General features: G+C 48.8%; 2 protein-coding genes across 4 annotated transcripts in view; one reads left to right on the top strand and one right to left on the bottom strand.

Annotated features, from left to right (window-relative positions):
• Positions 1-20,484, top strand: part of SNX29 (sorting nexin 29) — a 591,844-nt gene that overhangs the window by 56,008 nt on the left and 515,352 nt on the right. For all 3 annotated transcript variants that reach the window (XM_070363126.1, XM_070363128.1, XM_070363127.1), the window contains 3 exons: positions 13,800-13,980; positions 17,224-17,294; positions 18,853-19,101. In XM_070363126.1, coding sequence (XP_070219227.1) covers positions 13,800-13,980; positions 17,224-17,294; positions 18,853-19,101 — 501 coding nt within the window. The remainder of the gene's footprint in view (positions 1-13,799; positions 13,981-17,223; positions 17,295-18,852; positions 19,102-20,484) is intronic.
• On the bottom strand, positions 2,996-11,401 carry LOC102285879 (large ribosomal subunit protein eL43-like). Its single transcript, XM_005889266.2, has 2 exons — positions 11,334-11,401; positions 2,996-3,272 (listed from the first exon to the last, which is right to left on the bottom strand). Exons 1-2 carry the CDS (start codon positions 11,399-11,401, stop codon positions 2,996-2,998), a joined length of 345 nt encoding a protein of 114 aa, XP_005889328.2.

Here is a 20,484-nt window from a genome sequence, read left to right as displayed (position 1 = left end):
CCACCAGAGAATTCCCTGAAGCTCCCGATTTTATTCTTAATGGCATATTGTTTCCAGAAAGAGGACTCTCTGAAATATCACAATCACCCCAGTTTGAACTTGTGAGTAAATTAAGCAGTAAGTATTGAGTAAGTTAGGATCACTCAGTGTAAAGGTCAGCAAACCACGTCCCACCTCCTGCTTTTGTGAATGAAGTTCTGTTGGAACACAGTCACAAACATTCATGTGTTTACTGTCTGTGGCTGCTTTTAGGCAAAAGTTGTGACTGAGGCCATGTGGCCCATAAAATCTTAAGTAGATATTAGCGCGTTCTTTACAGCAAAAGTGTGCCAAGCCCTGTCTTCGAGAACAAAGGTCAGAGGATGCCGCCAAAACCTGTTGCCACACTGTGTTCAGATGTCTATGGTCCATTTACCCCGCTAGATGGTGCGCGCTGGGCGTGCCAGGCACCGTGTCTGTTTCACTTCCTCCTGACTTTCCAGCTCCTGGCATGGTGTCTAGAAGTATATGGGTTCTTCAATAAAATTATGCTCAGTAAATATCCTTCGGTGGGAAGGAAGGGGATTGTTCAGTGTGCACAGCACTGTTTCTCACGATTCCTGAGGTGCCTTGGGCCGTGGTCACTCTCGAGTTGCTTCCTTTTGCTGGTTCATAGCCTGTGCCTTCTCACTGTGCTCTCATGTGTTAGAAGGAGCCTCTTTTAATCCCATTCACGAGGGTGCCACCCTCATCACCAAAGTCCACTCGAAGCCCCATATCCTAATCTTGTCATCTTTGGGGGTTAGAATTTCAATAGATGAATTTTGAGGGGACCCACTCAGTTATAAAAGTGGCATTTCAATGGCATTACCTTGGAATTTGATGTTCTTGTAGATCACCATCAGGTTATGTGTTGGCAGTCTGTTTCAAGGTGATAGGCCTGATTCTGAACATACCAGAGGCACATTTATTATTGAGATGCCCGTCTTGTAAAACTAAAATGTAATTTTCCTTATTTGCTCAGCAGCCTTTGTCACCTCCGACCTTGACACTTTGTCTTCTCTCTTCTATAATGCCATGGCCCAACCTCTTGGCACACTTTCTACTTCTCTGAAGATCCTTCCTGGCATATCACTTCTATACCCTCAGACATTAAATATTACTTATACTTGGATTGGGCTTCCCAGAATCTTCCTGCCAAAGCAGGATACATAAGAGACTTAGGTTTGATCCCTGGGTTGGGAAGGTCCCCTGGAGGAGGACATGGCAACCCACTCCAGTGTTCTTGCCCGGAGAATCCCATGGACAGAGGAGCCTAGTAGGCTGCAGTCCATGGGGTCGCAAAGAGTCTGATATGACTGAAGTGACTTAGCATGTATGTATCCTTGGATTCTGTTGTTGACTCTTATTTCTATACATACTGTCTGAATTTCATGGTGAAAATTGCTGTCTATGTGTTGGTTAAGTTATACCTCCCGCAGGTCAACTCCTGGTCTTTCTCCTGAGTGTCTCCATTTGAATGTACCAAGGGCTTGTGAGAGTCTACATGACTGAGTCGTCATCCCTACCCTCACGCCCATGTTTGCTCCTGTGCTCCCTGCTTAGTGCATGGCTCTGCCCTTCACCCAGGTCCCCTGGCCAGCCCTCGGGCTTCCTCCCAGCCTCCTCCTTCCCCTGCAGCTGCTCAAACTTCTATTTTTTCTCTTTATCTTTTAAAAATTGTCATAAAGTTCAGTCGCTCAGTCGTGTCCGACTCTTTGTGACCCCATGGACTGCAGCACTGCAGGCTTCCCTGTCCATCACCAATTCCTAGAGCTTGCTCAAACTCATGTCCATTGAGTTGGTGATGCCATCCAACCATCTCATCCTTTGTCGTCCCCTTCTGCTCTGCCTTCAGTCTTTCCCAGCATCAGGGTCTTTTCCAGTCTCTCAGTTCTTCGCATCAGGTGAAAGTATTGGAGCTTTAGCTTCAGCATGAGTCCTTCCAATGAATATTCAGGACTGATTTCCTTTAGGATGGACTGGTTTGATCTCCTTGAAAAGATCAAAAAAGTATCCACACCATTAAAACGTCCATTTTAACCATTTTTAAGTGTACAGTTAAAAGGCATTGAGTGCATTCACATTATACAGCCATCGCCACCATCCATCTTCAGAACCTTTTCATCTTCCCAAATTGAAACGCCTCCCCTATTAAATAACAACTCTCCATTTACCTTCCCCTAGCCCCTGGCAACCACCAATCTATGTCTCTATGAATGTGATTACTTTAGGTCCTTCAGTATAAGTAAAGTCAGATAGTATTTGTGCTTTTGTATTTGGCTTATTTCACTTAGCATAATGTCTTCAAGGTTCATGCATTTGTAGCATGTGTCAGCATTGCCTTCTCTTTTAAGGTTAGGTAATAATCCACTGCATGGATAGAGCACTCTTTGTTTATCCACTCATCTGTCAATGGGTTACTTCTGCTTATTGGCTATTGTGAAAAGTGCAGCCGTGAACATGGGTGTACAAGTAATTGTTCAAGCTTAAGTAGATGGCTGGATCACATGGTAATTCTACGTTTAGTTTTTTGAAGAGCCACCATACTGTTTTCCATACTGGATGCTTTTAAAATTCCCACCAGCAATGCACAAGAGTTCCAGTTTCTCCATAACACATAAGAGTTCCAATTTCTCCATGTCTTCACCAACATTGTTACTTGTGTGTGTGTGTTTTAACATCTCGTTACATAAATTAACCTATTTATTATAGGCTAAAAGTGAAAGTATTAGTTGCTCAGTTGTGTCTGATTCTTTGCGCCCCCATGGACTGTAGCCCACTAGGCTCCTCTGTCCATGGAATTCTCCTGGGAAGAATACTGGAGTGGGTTGCCATTTCCTTCTTCAGGGGATCTTCCTGACCCAAGGATCGAACCCACCGTCCTTTGCATCTCCCGTATTGGCAGCCGGGCTCTTTACCACTAGCGCCACCTGGGAAGCTAACAACACTATCCGGTGGTGCTTCTCCTGGCCCTTCAGCTCCTTAGTCTTCTTTCTGATGCAGCCTTGACTGTGACGGCAGAGGTGGTGGTGAAGGTCCGGGCACCACCAGCTGCTGTTCTCACACAGGAACCGCAGTGCCGAGTGCCCACGGCTCGTCTCTTCTTGGTTTTGCCACAGAAGGAGCAGGTGTGCTTGGCGTGCTGGCTGGTGTCGGTCTTCTTCACCGTCTTCCTGAGGGAGGCATCGTGACGGGCCCCGTATTTGCTCATGATTCTGACCTCCTTGGTGCATTTCGCCAGGTTGCCACCACTTACATCTGAGCCCAAGAGCTATTTGTGTTCTTTCTGGTGGTAGCCATTCTGCCAGCTGCCAGGTGATATCTCATGGTGGTTTTGATCTCTTCTCTCTTGAAGTTTCAGATATCTCTCAAAGTCATTCCCGAGCTCCCCACCAGTTCAGCCTGACAGTGCCCCCCGTCTTGGCTCCTGCCAGCCGCCCCGCCCTACGCCCCCCAGTAGTCCTGAGTCCTCAGTATGATGCCACCTGTTTTCTTGTCTCCCTCTCTCAGTGGTCCGGGGCTGGGTCCATTCTTGCTCACATTGCAGCTCCGGTGTACTAGAAGGACCTGGCCATAGAAAGACTGCATTCGGAATAATGATTGGAGGACCCAGACTTCAGGTCTTGCTGCTCATTCTCCTGGGGTGCCAAGCCCCGCCCCTTCTGTCTGTGCATCTTCACAGTTGAAAGCAGGTGGTATTAATATACCCCCAACTCTAAAATTAGAGAAACCAACTCCCGTGATCCTCGGTGGGGATTTTTGAAAATGGTTGATTGCATTTAAATCAAATCTGAGTTTATATTTTGCTTCACCACGTCACCTTGGGTAACAATTTCATTTCTGTAGAAAATTATTTGTGGAGGAAGCCGCCTGTGCCAGGAGAGCCCTCGGCCCCTCCTTCTGACCGTGAGGGGAAGTCCACCCTACCCAGCCTTCCATCCCGTCATGTTTTCAGTTCCCTGTTTTTATTTCTCTGGTGAATTCGAAAACTTGCAAACCAGCTAGGTCTGGTGAAAGAGACATTGGGAGGATGTTTGCCGAAGGGGCAGAGAAGATGTCCAGATTGGCAATAAAAATGTTCAGCAGCTGGTGGGGAAATGCTGGCCTTAGGGAGGGAGCCAGTGTGCTGCCCCATGGGTGAGCTGTTAACCAGTGAGATGCTAGATTCAGGCAGTGTCCACGGAGTCCTGGGGAGGGTCCTTGACTGCTGGGGTGGCTGAGGGCTTGGGCCAGTGGCCACTTAGAAAGGGGAACAAAACTGCCCCAGGATATTAGGATCTGGGGTTTCCCTGGTGGCGCTAGTGGTAAAGAACCTGCCTGCTAATGCAAGAGTCGTAAGAGACACGGGTTTGATTCCTGGGTCGGAAAGATCCCCTGGAGAAGGGAATGGCTACCCACTCCAATATTCTTGTCTGAAGAGTCCCATGGACAGAGGGGCCTGGCAGGCTACAGACGATGGGGTCACAAAGAGTTGGACATGACTGATCAACTTAGCAGGCACATATTAGGATCTGCTGTAGCCAGACTGGTGCCTCTTGGCCGGAGGGGACCTCTGGCTGTTTCAGAGGTGTTTAATCTTGATGTCCGGTATGTTAAGTCTCAGACCCGGAGACTTCCCTGGTGGTCCAGCGGCTGGGAATCTGCCTTCCAGTGCAGGGGATGTGGGTTTGATCCCTGGTTGGGGAATTAAGATCCGACATGCCACAACCATGGAGAAGGAAATGGCAACCCACTCCAGTGTTCTTGCCTAGAGAATCCTTTGGACAGAGGAGCCTGGTGGGCTTCCGTCTATGGGGTCGCACAGAGTCGGACACGACTGAAGCGACTTAGCAGCAGCAGCAGCAGCAGCATACCACAACTAAGACCTGATGCTGCCAAGTAAATAATTTTCTTTTTTTCAAAAGGCTCAAACCTGGGCTCAGAGTTGTCAGTTTAGAGTTATTATCCAGTCTGTTGGTTCCATGGGTCCTTCACCCTGTCAGTGTGAAAATGGATCTTGCACGGAGTATGGAGCACACCCCTAGAGGAAAACGGGGCACAGGTTTGGGAAGTGCTGGAGGACGTTCCCACTGGGAGCATGAAGGAGGTGCCACGTGGACCCCTGTGTCACGTGGACAAGGGCCAGCTGTGCCGGGCTGAGGTGTTAGAGCTGGGAACCCAGACGCCAGCTGCTCCCAGGGCCAGACAGCCCCCAGAGATGAGTGAGGAGGGCGCCAGGGAGAGGCGGCACCTGTGAGGCACGTTGCCCCCGTGGAGCAGGCTGGGACATGTGGTCCGTCTGTGGGTTCAGGTGGAAGCGAGGACAGAGTTAGATGAGCCACCAGCAGTCTGCCATGGTGGATGTTTTCCTCTTCTTTATAGAGTAGTCAGATGGGGACATTAGAATAGAGCCCAAAGGAAGGGAGGGGTTAGCCGTCCTGTTATTGCGAGAAGGAATCCCAGGTGGTTCAACAAGTTCAATGTATGGCAAAAACCGCCACAATATTGTAAAGTAATTAGCCTCCAATTAAAATTAAAAAAAAATTATTTTCTTGCCTAAAACACACACACACCCACACACACACACACACACACACACACACACACACACACACTCCTGCAGCAGTCAGTCGTGTGTTTGCTCTCCAGTTGACTCCCTGCCTTCCCGTGCAAGCTCTGTTTCCCAGGCCCCCTCGCCCATCCTTTCGGTGGGAGGTGGTGGTGCGGGGGGCAGGTGAGAGGACAGGAAAGCAGCTTGATTGGGGGTGGGGGCATCTCTAGCAGTGAGTGCTTCCTGTGGTCCGTGGAGGTCCCCCCTCTGCTGCCGGTTCCCCGACTTTACCCCTTGGTCCCTCTGCCACAGTCCAGCTGGTACCCACAGCCACGGTAGCGTCACCTGGTACCGCCTTTGGTTCCTCTGGCTCTAGGGTTGGGTCCTTTTTTGTTTTGGCCACGACACATGGCATGCAGGATCTTCCCCGACCAGGAATCGAACCTGTGTCCCCCCGCACTGGCTGTGCCCCTCACATTGGGAGCATGGAGTTCTTAACCACTGGACCACCCGTGAAGTCCAAAACGGTTTGGATGTCTGACGTCGGTTGTCTCTGGGTTCCCTCGGTATCTCCTATTCGCTTTTTGGCTTCCACGGTCTCTGTAACAGATGTCTTATGTGAAGCTCCTTCAGTGGGCTAGCTCGTGTGGTTTCTGATTTTGTGACTGGGTGGGCCCTGGGATGGAGCAAGCTTGGCTTGTTGGTGAGCGGCCAGGAGACCCGGGGGATTGTCGCAGGGTGAGTGACGGCGAGAGTGGGATGAGGTGAGGCGGAGAGGGAGAGGGAGAGGCAGCCAGGTCCCGTCTGGGCAGTAAGTGCCAGTTCACCCTCCTTTCCTTGCTTTATTTCTGTAATTTCCGTTCACCCCCACCAAGATAATTGGCGCTTGTTCTTTAGAGTCAGTAGGGATGTTTACGTTTAAATCTCCTGAAGTCTTCAAAAGCAATCTCAGATCATTGTGTTTATTTATTCTTTAAAAATGCATCAAGTTCTGAATTATACACTTTAAAATGCTGAATTTTATATTCAGTGAATTTTACTACAATTGAAAAAAAAACAAAAAACAGGACAGTGGCTAAGTTGCCTTTACTGGCAAGTTTGTTTTCCTAACTGAAAGGGAATTTAATCGCAGAGTTAATTTCAGTTTCAGAATGTAAAACGGTATAGCCAATGTGGAAAATACTTTGATGGCTTCTCAAAAAATTAAGCACAGATTTACCAAACAATCCTGCAATTCTATTCCTAGATGCAGACCTAAAAAAACTGAAAGCAGGGAATCACAAATATTCATATCAGGGTTATTCACAGGAGCCAGAACGAAGAAATGAGAACCCAAATGTGCATCGACAGGTGAATGGATAACGAAGTGTGGTGTTTACTCTAAGTATGTTTGTGCTCAGCCACTGAGTCGTGTCTGACTCTTGCAACCCCAGGGACTGTGCCCCACCAGGCTCCTCTGTCCATGGGATTCTCCAGGCAAGAATACTGGAGTGGGCTACCATTCCCTTCTCCAGGGGATCTCCCCAACCCAGGAATCAAATCTGCATTGCCTGCATTGGCGGGCAGACTCTTCACGATGGAGCCATCTGGGAAGCCCATACTATTTATAATGGAATAGTATTCAGTCATAAGAAGACACGCTGCTACTTACTATAACATGGATGAGCCTTAAAAACATACTAAGTGAGAGTTGTCAGACACAAAAGATCACATGTGGTGTGATTCCACTTATACGTAGAATCTAGAATAGTCAAATTCATAGAGAGAGAAAGTATGTGGAATAGAGGTTTACGGGGGGCGGGATATGGGAGGGAGGATGGGGAGAGTGTTAGTGTTTAATGGCTGTGAGGTTTCTGTTTCAGTGATGAAAAGTTCTGGAAATGGAGAGTGGTGGTGGTTGCATGACTTTGTGAATGTATTTCATGTCACTGAATTATACACTTGAAATGGTTAAGGTGGTAAATTTTATTATGCATGTTTTGCTACAATTTAAGAGAGCAAAAAAGTTTCAAGTTTACATGTTTTGTATGAGTCTTTTTTTTTTTTTTTGCTTTTTTTTTTTCTAATTTTATTTTATTTTTAAACTTTACATAATTGTATTAGTTTTGCCAAATATCAGAATGAATCTGCCACAGGTATACATGTGTTCCCCATCCCTTTAGCATGTGTTCTTCGTGGTCAAAGCTCAGTCCCTGTGTTCTAGTTCCAGGAGGCAGCCTTGTGGCTGATTGAGTCACGGCCAAGTGAGAAAGCCACGGCCCCTCATTGGAAACTCGGCTTTGCCAGTGAACTTGTGTCTTGTCATCAGGCTCACCGAGGTGTGAGCGGGCTTTGAGGACGCCTGTGGTCACCCAGGTCTCAGGTGGAAACATGGAAGCGCTTGGCTTGCCTTCTGTTCCTGGAATGGTTGATACTATGTATGGCTGATTCTGTTGGCTTCCTACTGAAAAATCCATCCCTCTTTTCTTCTTTGGCTTATTAGAGCCCTGATTGTGCTTGGGGCTGTGGGGTGTCCTTCTCTAGGTCAAAGCTCATGAGCGGTTTAGCCAGTCTTGACATGTTCTTCACTCTCTTGTGTGCGTTTATCCTTGTCTGAAAAAAACGAGGTAATAGAGCTGGCTTTATCTTAACCTCTTTCTTCTGTTCCCGTTGTGAATGCGAGGCCCAGAGTGGCCACCTGATGCGAAGAGCTGACTCACTGGAAAAGACCCTGATGCTGGGAAAGATTGGGGGCAAGAGGAGGAGGGGGCGACAGAGGATGAGATAGCTGGGTGGCATCACCGACTCAATGGTCATGAGTTTGAGCAAACTCCGGGAGATAGTGAAGGACAGGGAAGCCTGGCGTGCTGCAGTCCCTGGGGTTGCAAAGAGTCGGACCCGACTGAGTGACTGAACGATAGCAGAGAGGTGACAGTGCCCTGAGACAGTGAGGCGAAGGCCAGGAGGGTGGGTGTTCTGCCCACGACAGAGCCTTCCAACCAGCTGTCTGTACCTCCAGACTGAATTGTCCTTTGTTGTTTACGGGGAGCCTAGCTCCTTGTCTCTGTGTTTCCTGTTTTTTGTTGAGTGGTGCTTTTTTTGTTTGTTTGTTTATTTTAATTTTATTTTTAAGGTTTTCGGTCATACCCCATAGCATGTGGACCTTAGTTCCTCGACCAGGGGTTGAACTCGCGCGCCCTACATGGGAAGGCAGAGTCTTAACCACTGGACTGCTGCAGGAGGCCCTGTTTCTTGTTTAATTTTGAGGGATATCCCCCCTCCCCCGAGCCTGCCATGTTGTGGGTCCCCCCGAAATGATTGTCAGGTGATTGAAGAACGTGCCTGTGCTCCCTGCATTAGGCTTCTTCTAGTTGCAAGTGACAGCCAGACTCGCAGACAGCCCGAAGCAGAAAAAGGCAGTTCCTGACTTCAGTAAATAAGAAAACTAGGAGTGGAGCCGGATTCAGGGGCTCAGCATCCCCCATGTCTGTCCCTGGATCTCTCTCATCACCACTTCTCTGGGTGGGCCACTCTACATGAGAGGGTACAGTGGCCCCAGGAAGCTCCAGATTGACATGGCTATGAAGAGTTCCTGCCTCTAGCACAGAAGTTAGCAAACTCCTTCCTTACGGGATCGAGTAGCGAGTACAGCACTTCAGGCTTCGTGGGCTGTAAGTTTTTCTGGCAGCTCTGCCTTTGTAGCAGGAACGCAGCTACAGACGACTTGTGAACAAAGGCCCGTGACTGCATTCCCATAAAACTTTATTTGCACACACATTGATGGGGCTGCTGAATCTGGCCCTTCGGTTGTTGTCTGCTGACTTCACTCTGAAAAGAGACAAGGCCTCTCTTCTAGTGGTTCAGGTAGAGTCGTGGGGAGGGCCCACTGGTCCAGGGCTGGGACCAGGGTGAGGCCAGGGGAATACTCACTTTAGGCAGAGAATTGCAGGGAGCTCCAAAAACCCTCAGCAATCAAGATCAATCATATTTTTATATAATATTAAAAAAATGAAAACACAGAAAAGACTCCATCACACGAAGGGCACACAAAAGTCATACAAAATGTCAAGCAGGGCCAGAACGAGGGGGCGCTGAGTAAGGTGATTTGAGGCGCCCGCCCTGCTGTGGCCAGGTGGTTGCTCAGCCCGGGTCACCTGCCGAGCCCTGTAGCACTAAAGGCACCTTACAGAGAAGCGAATGGAACACAGATCCCCTGGGAAAGAGAGGCACACGGGCCAGAGGAGAGGGCAAGGCTTGCTCTTTGCCTGTCTTGGCCGTGAAGTACTTCACACACATGCTTTATTTTCTCAGTTTTCTCCCCCTCATCTCAAACCTCAAAGGCAGGTAGTAATCCCCATTTTACAGATGAAGAAAATGAAGGACAGAATAAGTCGCCCAGGGTCACGCAAGGCCTGAACTAGAATTTGAGCCAGGGTTTTTGTCCGCCAAAGTGCATTCTTTGAATTGGCATCGGTTAGTGTTGAAACTTTGCAAAAATCCTCTGTCATCCTCTGTCAGCAGGGACCCCCAGGTAGCTCACCTTAGTGCTCCCCTCCTGGCTCCTGTTCTTGTCAGCAGATGGCTTTCAGGAGCTGGGAGAACCAGAAGCCCTCACCCGCTTTTGGAATCAGCCTCCGGTTTGGAGCAGTAAGCAATCAGTGTATACGCCCCAATTAAATTATGGACACCGCAGTGTTAAGTGGCAGGTGAGCTGCGCTTTAAGTAGACCACGTTAATTCTGGCAGTGGGAGCGGAGCCCTGCTGGGATATTGATGATCAGCAGCCGCATCATTCAGGTGAGCTTTAGAAGGATTCCGGAGTGGTAAGCAATTTAGAAATGGAAAGATGAAAACACGCCTTGAAGTGTTTCGTGTGTTTTCAAGGTCAGAGGGAGGTGACTGCAGTTTTCAGAAAAGACAGGATGCAGATGAGAGTCCCTGGACAGAAGTCGTGCTGGATGTACTGATGGTTGTCTGGTGGGTTACGATGCAAGTTATTGGCTGGCTGGCCGGCTGGCCCCAATACTCTCAGCAAATGTCCTGTCTTGGTTTCTGAGAAAGGCTTCAAGTAGAAGCCTTCCTTCACTTTATTCTATCTTTATGTACAGACACTGACACAGAGTGATTTCATGCAACACTTTGCTGCCTAGGCCAATTTTTTTTAAAAGAAAAAATTTTAACTTTTAAATAGGAAACATGTTAAAAGAAAAGTTATGCATTTGTGTGGTTTGCACTGATCTCATGGGTTTCGGGGGACTTTCCTGGTGGCCCAGTGGCTGAGACTCCATGCTCCCAATGCAGGGGGGCACAGGCTCGATCTCTGGTCAGGGAACTAGATCCCACATGCTGCAACTGAGTTAAAATTTTAAAGAAGTAACTAGTGGGTTTCAGAAGGGGGTTAGTTTGGCATTTAGGGACTGAGAGAAGGCATTCTGAGTGATCCACTCTGCTGGTGGTTTTACCAGTCCTTCTTGGGATGTTTCTTTGAAATGATTTCAGAGATTGACTTGATCCACGAATGCACACACACACGTGTACGTATGTACACATTTAGATGCCGTGAAAAGAAAAAGGAAAAGAGGAAACAACCTGTATGTTCTCGGATAAGAAGGTAATTCTTTAGCAAACAGTGGTTGGTCACCATGGGCTGGACGTCACGCTCAGTGTTTTATCTCCCTTTTCTCCAGTTACCCCAGAGACCCTGGGGGAGTCTACACTTGGGGGCTTCTGTTAAGAGAGAGGAGTCTGAAGCTTAGCATGCTTGAGGGACCTGCCCAGAGGCATTCCCCTGAAGACCTCCTCACCTGTTGTCCTGCCCACGAGACCAGAAGCTTGTTAGGGACACGTCCTTCTTGTCTACCTGGGGGCCCATAGCTTCGCCCAGCTCATGGCTCCCAGGAAGAAGGCAGTCTGTGCTCCCTGAGCTAAATTGCAATCTTAGACTCAGCTTGTCAGCCTGGTGTCCAGTTTATGGAGATGTGCGTATTCACATCCTTCTGGAAGGAAGGTTCAAAGATCTTGTCACCTTTTCAGAGGGGTCCGTGAGTCTGTTTAGCTCCTGGGTTGGAATCCATCAAGCAATTGTGAACACGATCCTTTTCAAGGAGGGGAGCCCCCCTCACTTTGCAAGATGGTGTGATGACGTGGTTCACGGTGAGACAGCTCTGAGGTCCTTTTCTGCTGTCCCACTTATGACTGTGCATCACTGGGCCGGTTACTTCACTTGGCTGGGTCTCAGCCTTGTCTTTGACATAGAGACGGCTGTGGTGGTTGAGAGGACTGAGGTTAGATGAAAAGTGTGGAGTGCAGTGGCTGGTACGTACTTAATGCTCAATAAGTAGCAGTGTCTGTCCCTGTTGTTGCTGTTACTATTATTGACAGCATTGAAAAGTATTGATGAACTACTATTAAGTAAAGAAGGTTGATCACAAAATTAGGTATATACTAGAATCACACCTATGAAAAAAATCTGTGTGTGTATGAACAAAAAAGGCAGGATGTGAAGCGACGTGATGACTATTTTATGGATAAAAACACACTTCTTAGCTTTCCCTTAAAGCCTTAAATCTGTTCCTATTATTAGACATACAGAAATCTCCCTGAAGGAACTAGAAATGAGGACGGTTAGTTATGCACAGGGATGTTCAAATCACTACACGGGGAAAATTGGCATTGTATTATGTTCCCAGCAGTCATGAAATAAATTATGTTTAACTGGGGAGCCATCAAAAATCATGTTTCCAAAGGTCTTCAAATGTCACGGAGAAAATGTCCATGATCTAGACAAGGAAAGAAACAAGTCCAGATACAAAGCTACGAATGTGTGGTGTGTGTGGTGTGTGTGTGTATATATATATATAAATGTACACGTGTCCCCTGGAGGAGGGCATGGCAGCCCATTCCAGTATTCTTGCCTGGAGAATCCCATGGACAGAGGAACCTGGCGAGCTACAGTCCATAGGGTCACAGAGAGTCAGACGTGACTGAAGTGACTGAGCGCACACACATACATATACAGCACACAGTATGACGATATGTTAATTTTTTGCTGCTGCTGCTCCAACAAATTATTGCAAACTTTGTGGCTTACAACAACACGAATTAATTTTCCTACATCTATGGAGGGCAGAAGTCCAGAGTCAGTCTCACTGGGCTAAAGGCAAGGCGATGGCAGGGCTGGTGCCTTCTGGAGGCTCCCGGGCAGGATCTGTTCCTTGCCTCTTCCGGCTTCTGGCAGCTTCTGGTGGCTTCTAGCAGTTTCCAGCATTCCTTGGCTGTGGCCGCATCACTCCAGGCTCTGCTTCTCTGGTCATGCTGCTGCCTTCCCTTCTGCCTCAGATCTCCCTCCCCACCCCTCTTTTCTGTAAAAATTTTATTATTTATTTTTGTTTTTGGCTGTGCTGGGTCTTCGTTGCTATGCACAGGCTTTCTCTAGTTGTGGAGCGCAGGGGCTGCTCTTCGTTGTGCACGGGCTTCTCATTGCCGTGGGTTCTTTTGTTGGGGGCATGGACTCTCGGGTGAGTGGGCTTCAGTAGCTGAAGCATGTGGGCTCACTGGTTTTGGTTCCCAGGCTCTAGAGCACAGGCTCAGTGGTTGTGGCGCATGGGCTTAGTTGCTCCAAGGCATGTGGGATCTTGCCGGACCAGGGATCCAACCCATGTGCCCTGCATTGATTGGCAGGTGGCTTCTTTACCACTGAACCACCAGGGAAGCCCTCCCCCTACCTCTTTTAAAGATACCTGTGGTTATGTCAGGCCCAGAGAGACTATCCAGGGTAGTCACCCCATCTCAAGATCCTGAATTTAGTCACAGCTACAGAGTCCCTTGTGCCGTGTAAGGTAAGATGTCCAGGTTCCAGGGCTTATGATGTGGTTATCTTTGGGAGTCACAATTCAGCTATCACAGATGTCAGTTTTGTAGAAAAAAGCAAAGTGCAGGCAAAGAGATTGATTTGAAAACGTTAACAGTGATCACCTCTGGATGGTGATCAGGTCATTTTTTTTTTTTTTTCCTGCACCAAGAAGCTTGTGGGATCTTAGTTTCCTGACCAGGGATCGAACCCAGGCCCACGGCAGTGAAAGCCCTGAGTCCTGACCACTGGACTGCCAGGGAATTCCCTGGGTAGGGGGGGTTACATTTATTTTGGGTATACTCTCCGGTATCTTCCTTTTCCGTGCTAAGAAGTAAGTCTTTTACCACCATCAACACGGCCCCTGGATGCTCCTCTGGACGCGATGTGCGCCCCACGGCGTGGTCCCCTGTCTCCACAGAGCCCGTGTTCTGGTTCTACGTGAAGGAGGTGCTCAGCAAGCACGAGCTGCAGCGCTTCCACGCCTTGCGCCACATCGCCTCGGACGTGGGCCGCGGCCGCGCCTGGCTGCGCTGCGCCCTCAACGAGAACTCCTTGGAGCGCTACCTGCACATGCTCCTGGCTGACCGCGGCCGGCTCAGGTACCCGGGCAGGGTGGGGGAGTGGGTGCCCCCGGGGCTGGGGGTGACCATCGCAGGATGTGCCCGCCTGCATCCGGGATGGCTGGGTTCCCCTCTTCCAGCCCCAGCTTGTCTGGCTGAGCTGTTGGGCACAGTCCACTGGAGACCAAGTGAAGATGCCTGTCGGGCTCCTTCCACGTGGCAACTGCATGCAGCAGGCACTCAATAGATGCCTGTTATTAATAAGGCCTGGGGTGTGGAGGGAGCTGTTGTCTTAGGACACGTGTGCCCCTCTTGGCAGAATCTTAATCTCGGTTTCTTTCAGATCCAGAATTTCTTGCTCTTTAGAAGTCGGGTGTTCAGTGCCCTGTCTCTTGCCGTGTATCTCCTTGCACACCGGGTACTGGATGGTTCTTCTGGCTTTTTTTTTTTTTTTAAGAGCTTCGTGATCTCAAACTGACGGAAAGTAATAGGGGCGTTTTAAGTTGAGAGAAGTCATTTGTTATTAAAAAGAATCCCTCCCATCCTTTTGTTTTCTTTTTTTCTTGATCATAAAGTTTATTCCAGAAGTGAGGTTACGCTGCCGAAACAAGCGTTTTGGAAACCTCAGTGGCTTGAGACCACCAGGTCCATGTCTTCTGCCTGCTGCGTGTCTGTCATGGGTTGAGGGTCTCATCTCAGAGACCCAGGCTAACAGAGGCACATCTCTGCGTATGCTTTCTGGACTGCCAAGGCAGACAGGGGGCTCTGGCTAAGGGAAACACTGGCCCTCCAAGCTTCTGCCCACCGTGAAGCTTCACTTCCACGCGTATTTTATTGGCCAGCAAGTCACACTCAGTAGGGTGGGCAAGTATGGTTATTCCACAGCCATAGGGAGAAGGCACTCAATGTGTATCAGTGAATAGTACAGGCCTTCCCTTCAGACACGTTTGATGGATGCTGCGGAACCCGCTGGGATGAGACTGAAATCACTCGTAAACCGCACAGACGGAGCTCTGCTGGCGTGTTGGTGTGTTTCCCTGTCGTTGTGCCTGCGTGCTGATCGTTATGACTTCTCTCTCTGTCTGCCTCTCTCTACCCGTCCCTCCCTGTCTCCCTTCCTCCCTCCTCCTCTCTCACGTTATTATTTTCCCTCTGAGACGGGTGGACCAGACATGTTGTTTTGTGTCACCTGATGGTCCAAAGAGACAGTGATCAGTTCCGCCCCGGTCCCTTGAATAACTTCCACACCCAGCAGTGCCCAGATCCTCAACAATGAGATGTCACTTAATTCAGTAAGCTGGCCTTTATTTCATCAGTGCTGTGATACACTCCTGTGATTTCATATCTTGCTCTGCGTTCCCTGGCTCAGGTCTCCTCTGGTGTTTCTTCTGCTGCTTGAGGTCGTCTTTCTTCCAATAGTTTAGGGGTTCTGGTGTTAGGTGTTCCAGGCTTGTGTACTAAGGTGTCAAAGATACCCTTGAGGTTCTCTTATTTGATGTGGCCTGTGATATAGCTGTAGGGATGAAATGGGAGGGATGGGGGCCAGGAAGACGGGAGATAACCGTACCCACATGCTGCCTAGGACTACTCATGTCTGAGTTGGGAGGCTGTGCATGTCTGCGGGTACCTCTGAGCATTAACCAGCTTTCACTAAAGAAAACACACTCATGTTTCTTGATTCCCTGGTGGCTCAGCGGTAAAGAATCTGCCTGCCAATGCAGGATAGGCAGGTTCAATCCCTGGATCAGGAAGATTCCCTGGTGAAGGAAATGGCAACCCAACTCCAGTATTCTTGCCTGGGAAATCCCACAGACAGAGGAGCCTGGTGGGCTGCATATAATCCACGGGGTCGCAAAAGAGTCAGACAGGACTAAGCGACCAAACAACTCATGTTTCTTAACAGTAGTTTTTTTGTGTGTGTAAAGCTCTTTCCAGCAGATTATTTACAAGTGCCATCTGCCATCCATATCCCCAGGTTCTGCATCTGTGGACTCAACCAGCCGTGGATTGAGTGCTGTGTTTAAGATCTGTGGTTGGTTGAACCTATGGTGGCAGAATTCGCAGATTTGGAGGGCTACCTGTACTATGCTCTTGTATGTAAGCATCCTCAACTTTGGTATCTGTAGTGGGTCCTGGAGCCGATCCCCTATGGATACTGAGGGACAGGTGTCCTTTAGAGCCGTACTCTGTGTCAAGGTTGAATGTGACAGTGAGCAATAGAAGGGAATATGCTGTTAAGACTCACCGTTGTACTTCGCTGAATCACTAGCCTCTAATTCAGTGTGGGAAAACCAAATTCATTTACATGCAAGAAAACTGGCTCCAGTCTGTAAAGAATCACAGTTTGGGGATCAGAGGTCTGACTGCACTGCCAGCTTGAAGACACAGTCTGTGCTTCCACTGACTTCTTTGCCAGGTTAAGTATGTTGACAATGATGTCTGTCTTTTCTCTTTCTGTTGGTTGTATTCAGTCACTTCAGCAGCTATGTATCCGGTCTTTTGCTGAACTCCAGGTCACCCATCACTGACCGTGCTTCAGTGAAATTGAATTTTGACTCCATTAGTTTAGAGTTCTCTGACCTGGTGGGGACGTCAGAGATGAGAATATTTACTTGTTATTGCTTAGCCGGGGGTCGGCTAAAGAGCTGGGCCGTGGGGCAGGGAGAGCTGCCTTTGAGCCCAGGCTGTACCATTTATTGCTGAATGACCTTGGACAATGGAATGACCGATTGGCCTTCTGGTCCCCTTCTCTACAACTGCCGTTTAGGTCTGTGGGCTTTTTTAGCTTCCCAGCCCATTCCAGGGGGTAGTTTGGGCTTTTGAGGCTGCTGCCCAAACTGGTGTTACATACAGATGCCTCGGTTGAAGGGCCCAGGGAACTAAAATTTCGCTCTGAAATCGTCTCTTCTTGTATGAGTCCACTTGGGGTCCCTGTGGGCTGGCTTGGATTTCCTGTCTTATTTCTTAGAAACGTTGCTCGAGTGAAAGTCACCACTGTTTGCCCCTTTTTCCTTTTCTGCTTCATAAGTAGTGCGTTTCCATCTCATGCCTGTCTTGGTACGCTCAGGCTCTAATGATCTCAGGGGACCCGTGAGGAAGTTGTAGGGTATACGCATTCAATCCTTTGTTTATAACCAGAAGACCCAGCGCAGCAGACCTTGCACGGCCACGTTGGCATGGACAGGCACGAACTTTCAGGGAGCCATGTGAAGGAATTGTCTGGCTAACGGATGCTGAGAACGACGGTTCAGAGCATTCCCTCTCTCTCTTTTCCATTTGCAGCACGTTTTATGAAGACTGGGCTTTTGTCATGGATGAAGAAAGGTCTAGCATGCTTCCCACCATGGCAGCTGGTAAGCTTGGCCAGGGCCAGGGGTGCGGGGCAGGGGGTCCTGTGAAGCCTGGTGAGCAGAGGTGCTGCCTGGGAGTGAATGTGTAACTCCACGGGGTGCTGTGGGTTCCCCGTCTCTCACTGAATGAAAGGACCACTCATCACTCGGCACTATCCTTCCTTTAGTGGTGAAGAACACGGAGTCCATTTATCTAGAATTGTGATACCCTGGCTGGGAAAGCGTGAGGTTGTGGGGTTTTGGCTGAGGCTTTGCAAGTGTGAGATAAAGATCCAGGGAACTGGGGGAGGAGACACGTCTCGGAAGCCTGGCTCTCCCTCCCTCTGGCAGGTGGCCTGAGGCAGATCCGTTGAGTTTTTCACCTTTACCTTCCTCTTCTGCAAGGTGGGAATCCTGATGGCACTGCAGTCACACTGATAGGGTTGTGAAAGAACCAGATGAGACAGTCAGTATCTGATTTGTCTGGTGAAAGCCCTGCCTTGATGCTAGTTGACGAACTGTAAAATTGTCTGACGTTTGACTCTCACTCAAAAGGTGAATGCAACCGAAGTGGGTGCCTTGCTTCTTTCTTCCAAATCCTTTGTGCCTCCCCTTTCTCTCTTTCCTGAAAGTTTTCAGAGTCCCACCTACTGAGTTACATTAGGCTTGTCCATCGATGAGGAAAAGTCAGATGGCCATGATGTCGTACGTAGGCCATAGGAGACCAGTGCGCATTTTTGCCTGAAGATATAATGGACATGATATTGGTGCACATTTCTTTTTTTTAATTGGAGGATAATTGCTTTACAGTGTTGTATTGATTACTGCCATATGACAAGGTGAATAGCCATAATTTTATATATCCCCTCCTTCTTGATTGGAAGGAAATGGCAACCCACTCCAGTATTCTTGCCTGGAGAATTCCATGGACAGAGGAGCCTGGTGGGCTACAGTCCATGGGGTCGCAGAGAGTCGGACATGACTGAGCGACTATCACTCCCTCCCTCCCTCCCTCTTGATCCTCCATCCCCCGCTCCTATCCCACTCCGCTAGGTCATCACAGAATGGCAGACTGGGCTCCCTGTGTTACATAGCAGCTTCCTGCTAATTACCTGTTTTGCACAATAGTGTGTATATGTCATTTTTTGATTGATTACCAAGCTGATTTTGGTGGATGATGGTATTTAATACTCTGTAAGAGATGCTGTTGTCCCTGTTTTATAGATAAAGAAACTGAAGCTCAGAGAGGTCATGAATGGCTTGACCAAGGTCTCAGAGCTACTGAGTGGCCGTGCTGGGGCTCAGCCCAGGCAGACCGACCCCAGAATTTAAGCCTTCCCCTCCCCATGACTAACTTCTTACTTGAGTTTGTCTTCCTGACAGATAGGGAGAGACTTTGGAAGACTCAACTCCCATGATAGCGGTGTCTCCTGACCCCAGTTTTGTGGGAGTTTTTTTTTTTTAAGTCACCGTTTGAGATGAGTGTGTCTTGTGTCCTCTGACGTCTGCAGCTTGTTTATTGTGTTGGAAGTGTGACTGTTGAACAGCAGACACTCCAGACTTTTCCCTTTTCGGGGGATAGGTCTGAACTCCATACTCTTCGCGATTAACATCGACAACAAGGACTTAAACGGGCAGAGTAAGTTTGCTCCCACCGTCTCGGACCTCTTGAAGGAATCCACGCAGAACGTGACCTCCTTGCTGAAGGAATCCACGCAAGGAGTGAGCAGCCTTTTCAGGGAGATCACAGCGTCCTCGGCTGTCTCCATCCTCAGCAGAGCTGAGCAGGAGACCGACCCCTTGCCTGTGGTGTCCAAGCACGTCAGTGCCGGTGAGAGAGGACGGGGACACTGGGGTCGGGCGGGGATGAGATGAAAGCGCCCCGGGAAGTGAAATCCGATACACTGGTGTTTTCAGCTCATGTTTGTGTTTGTCTTTCTTACTCTTATTCACTCTGAAAGGGTGCTGAGAGGCTTCCTGGGACGTGAAGATGACAGGGTAGCCAAGCCAACCGCTCAGTCAGAGCAAACCGAGAGGGAGGGCATGATGGTCACGTGAAGCCGGAGGAGGTTGCCCTTCATGCCTTTGTCCCTTCATCCATTCGTTCGTTTAACTATCCTTCTGATCAGTGGGATGAAAGCCCAGCTATGGAGAATGTAGCCTGTTGAGGGGGAGACGTTTAAGTGGAGGCCGGGGAAAGAGAGGAAATGGTTGGTTTTGACTCTAGGCTCTGGGGAGGCAAAGGAAAGTGGATTCAGTTCTGATTAATTTCGTAAGAAGTTTTACAGTGCCTCTTGAACCTTTTGGGATATCCAGAACATTGAAACAGCAAAATAGGAAATTTGGGGTATAAGGGCTTAATCCTGGTATTCTCAAATCCCTTAAATAAGGCAGTAGTCATGGTCTTCCCTTTGGAGTTATTAATGATGGGGAAGCTCAGAATTCTGTGAAGTCTTTGGTATACACTGGCTTTATCTGTCTTGCCCTCTTTTTTTTTTTTTTAATTATTAAAAAATTTTTTTGGCTGTGCTGCAGAGCATGTGGGGTCTTAGTTCCCTGACCAGAGATCGAACCTGTGTCCCCTGCATTGGAAGTGCAGAGTCTTAACCACTGGACCACCAGGAGGCCCACCCTCTCCTTCTTGAGCAGAGACCTCATGCAAATGACATGGACTGTTGATGACTGTCCCAGAGATGCTGGGATCTGTACACCCGAAGGAGTGTCTTTTCCATCCATTCTGGGAACCCTGCTTTTGGCGTCGTCTCCTCGTTGTGACACACTGGTGATACGTCACCATGTCACACTTAGTGGATGGATTGGTCTTTTTGGAATTGGCTCCAAAGTGCTTCACACCCAAGACTGATGATTAAAATGCATGAACAGGCTGGCTCACCTAAGTGCCAGGCACCAGGGCAGTCCTGACTTCTGTTTCAGTTTGTCTCTGCTGTGTAACAAACAGCTCCAAAATGTAGTAGCTTAAAACAGACAACCTCAGTTCATTCCTTTTTTGTGAGTCTGTGGGTTGGCGGATGGTTCTTCTGCTGGTTTCACCTGGGCTCCCTCATGGGGCTGCATTCAGCTGGTGACTGAGCTGGAAGGTCCAAGGTGGCCCCATTCACGCATCTGGAGTTGGTGCTGACTCCTGGCTGGGGCGTCTCAGTTTCCCCTACGTTGGCCTCTCATCCTCCAGTAAGTTAGACTGGCCTCCTCTGTG

This window comes from Bos mutus, chromosome 25 (assembly GCF_027580195.1).
Source record: "Bos mutus isolate GX-2022 chromosome 25, NWIPB_WYAK_1.1, whole genome shotgun sequence".
Lineage (NCBI taxonomy): Eukaryota > Metazoa > Chordata > Mammalia > Artiodactyla > Bovidae > Bos > Bos mutus.
This window is presented reverse-complemented; position numbering and strand designations above follow the sequence as displayed.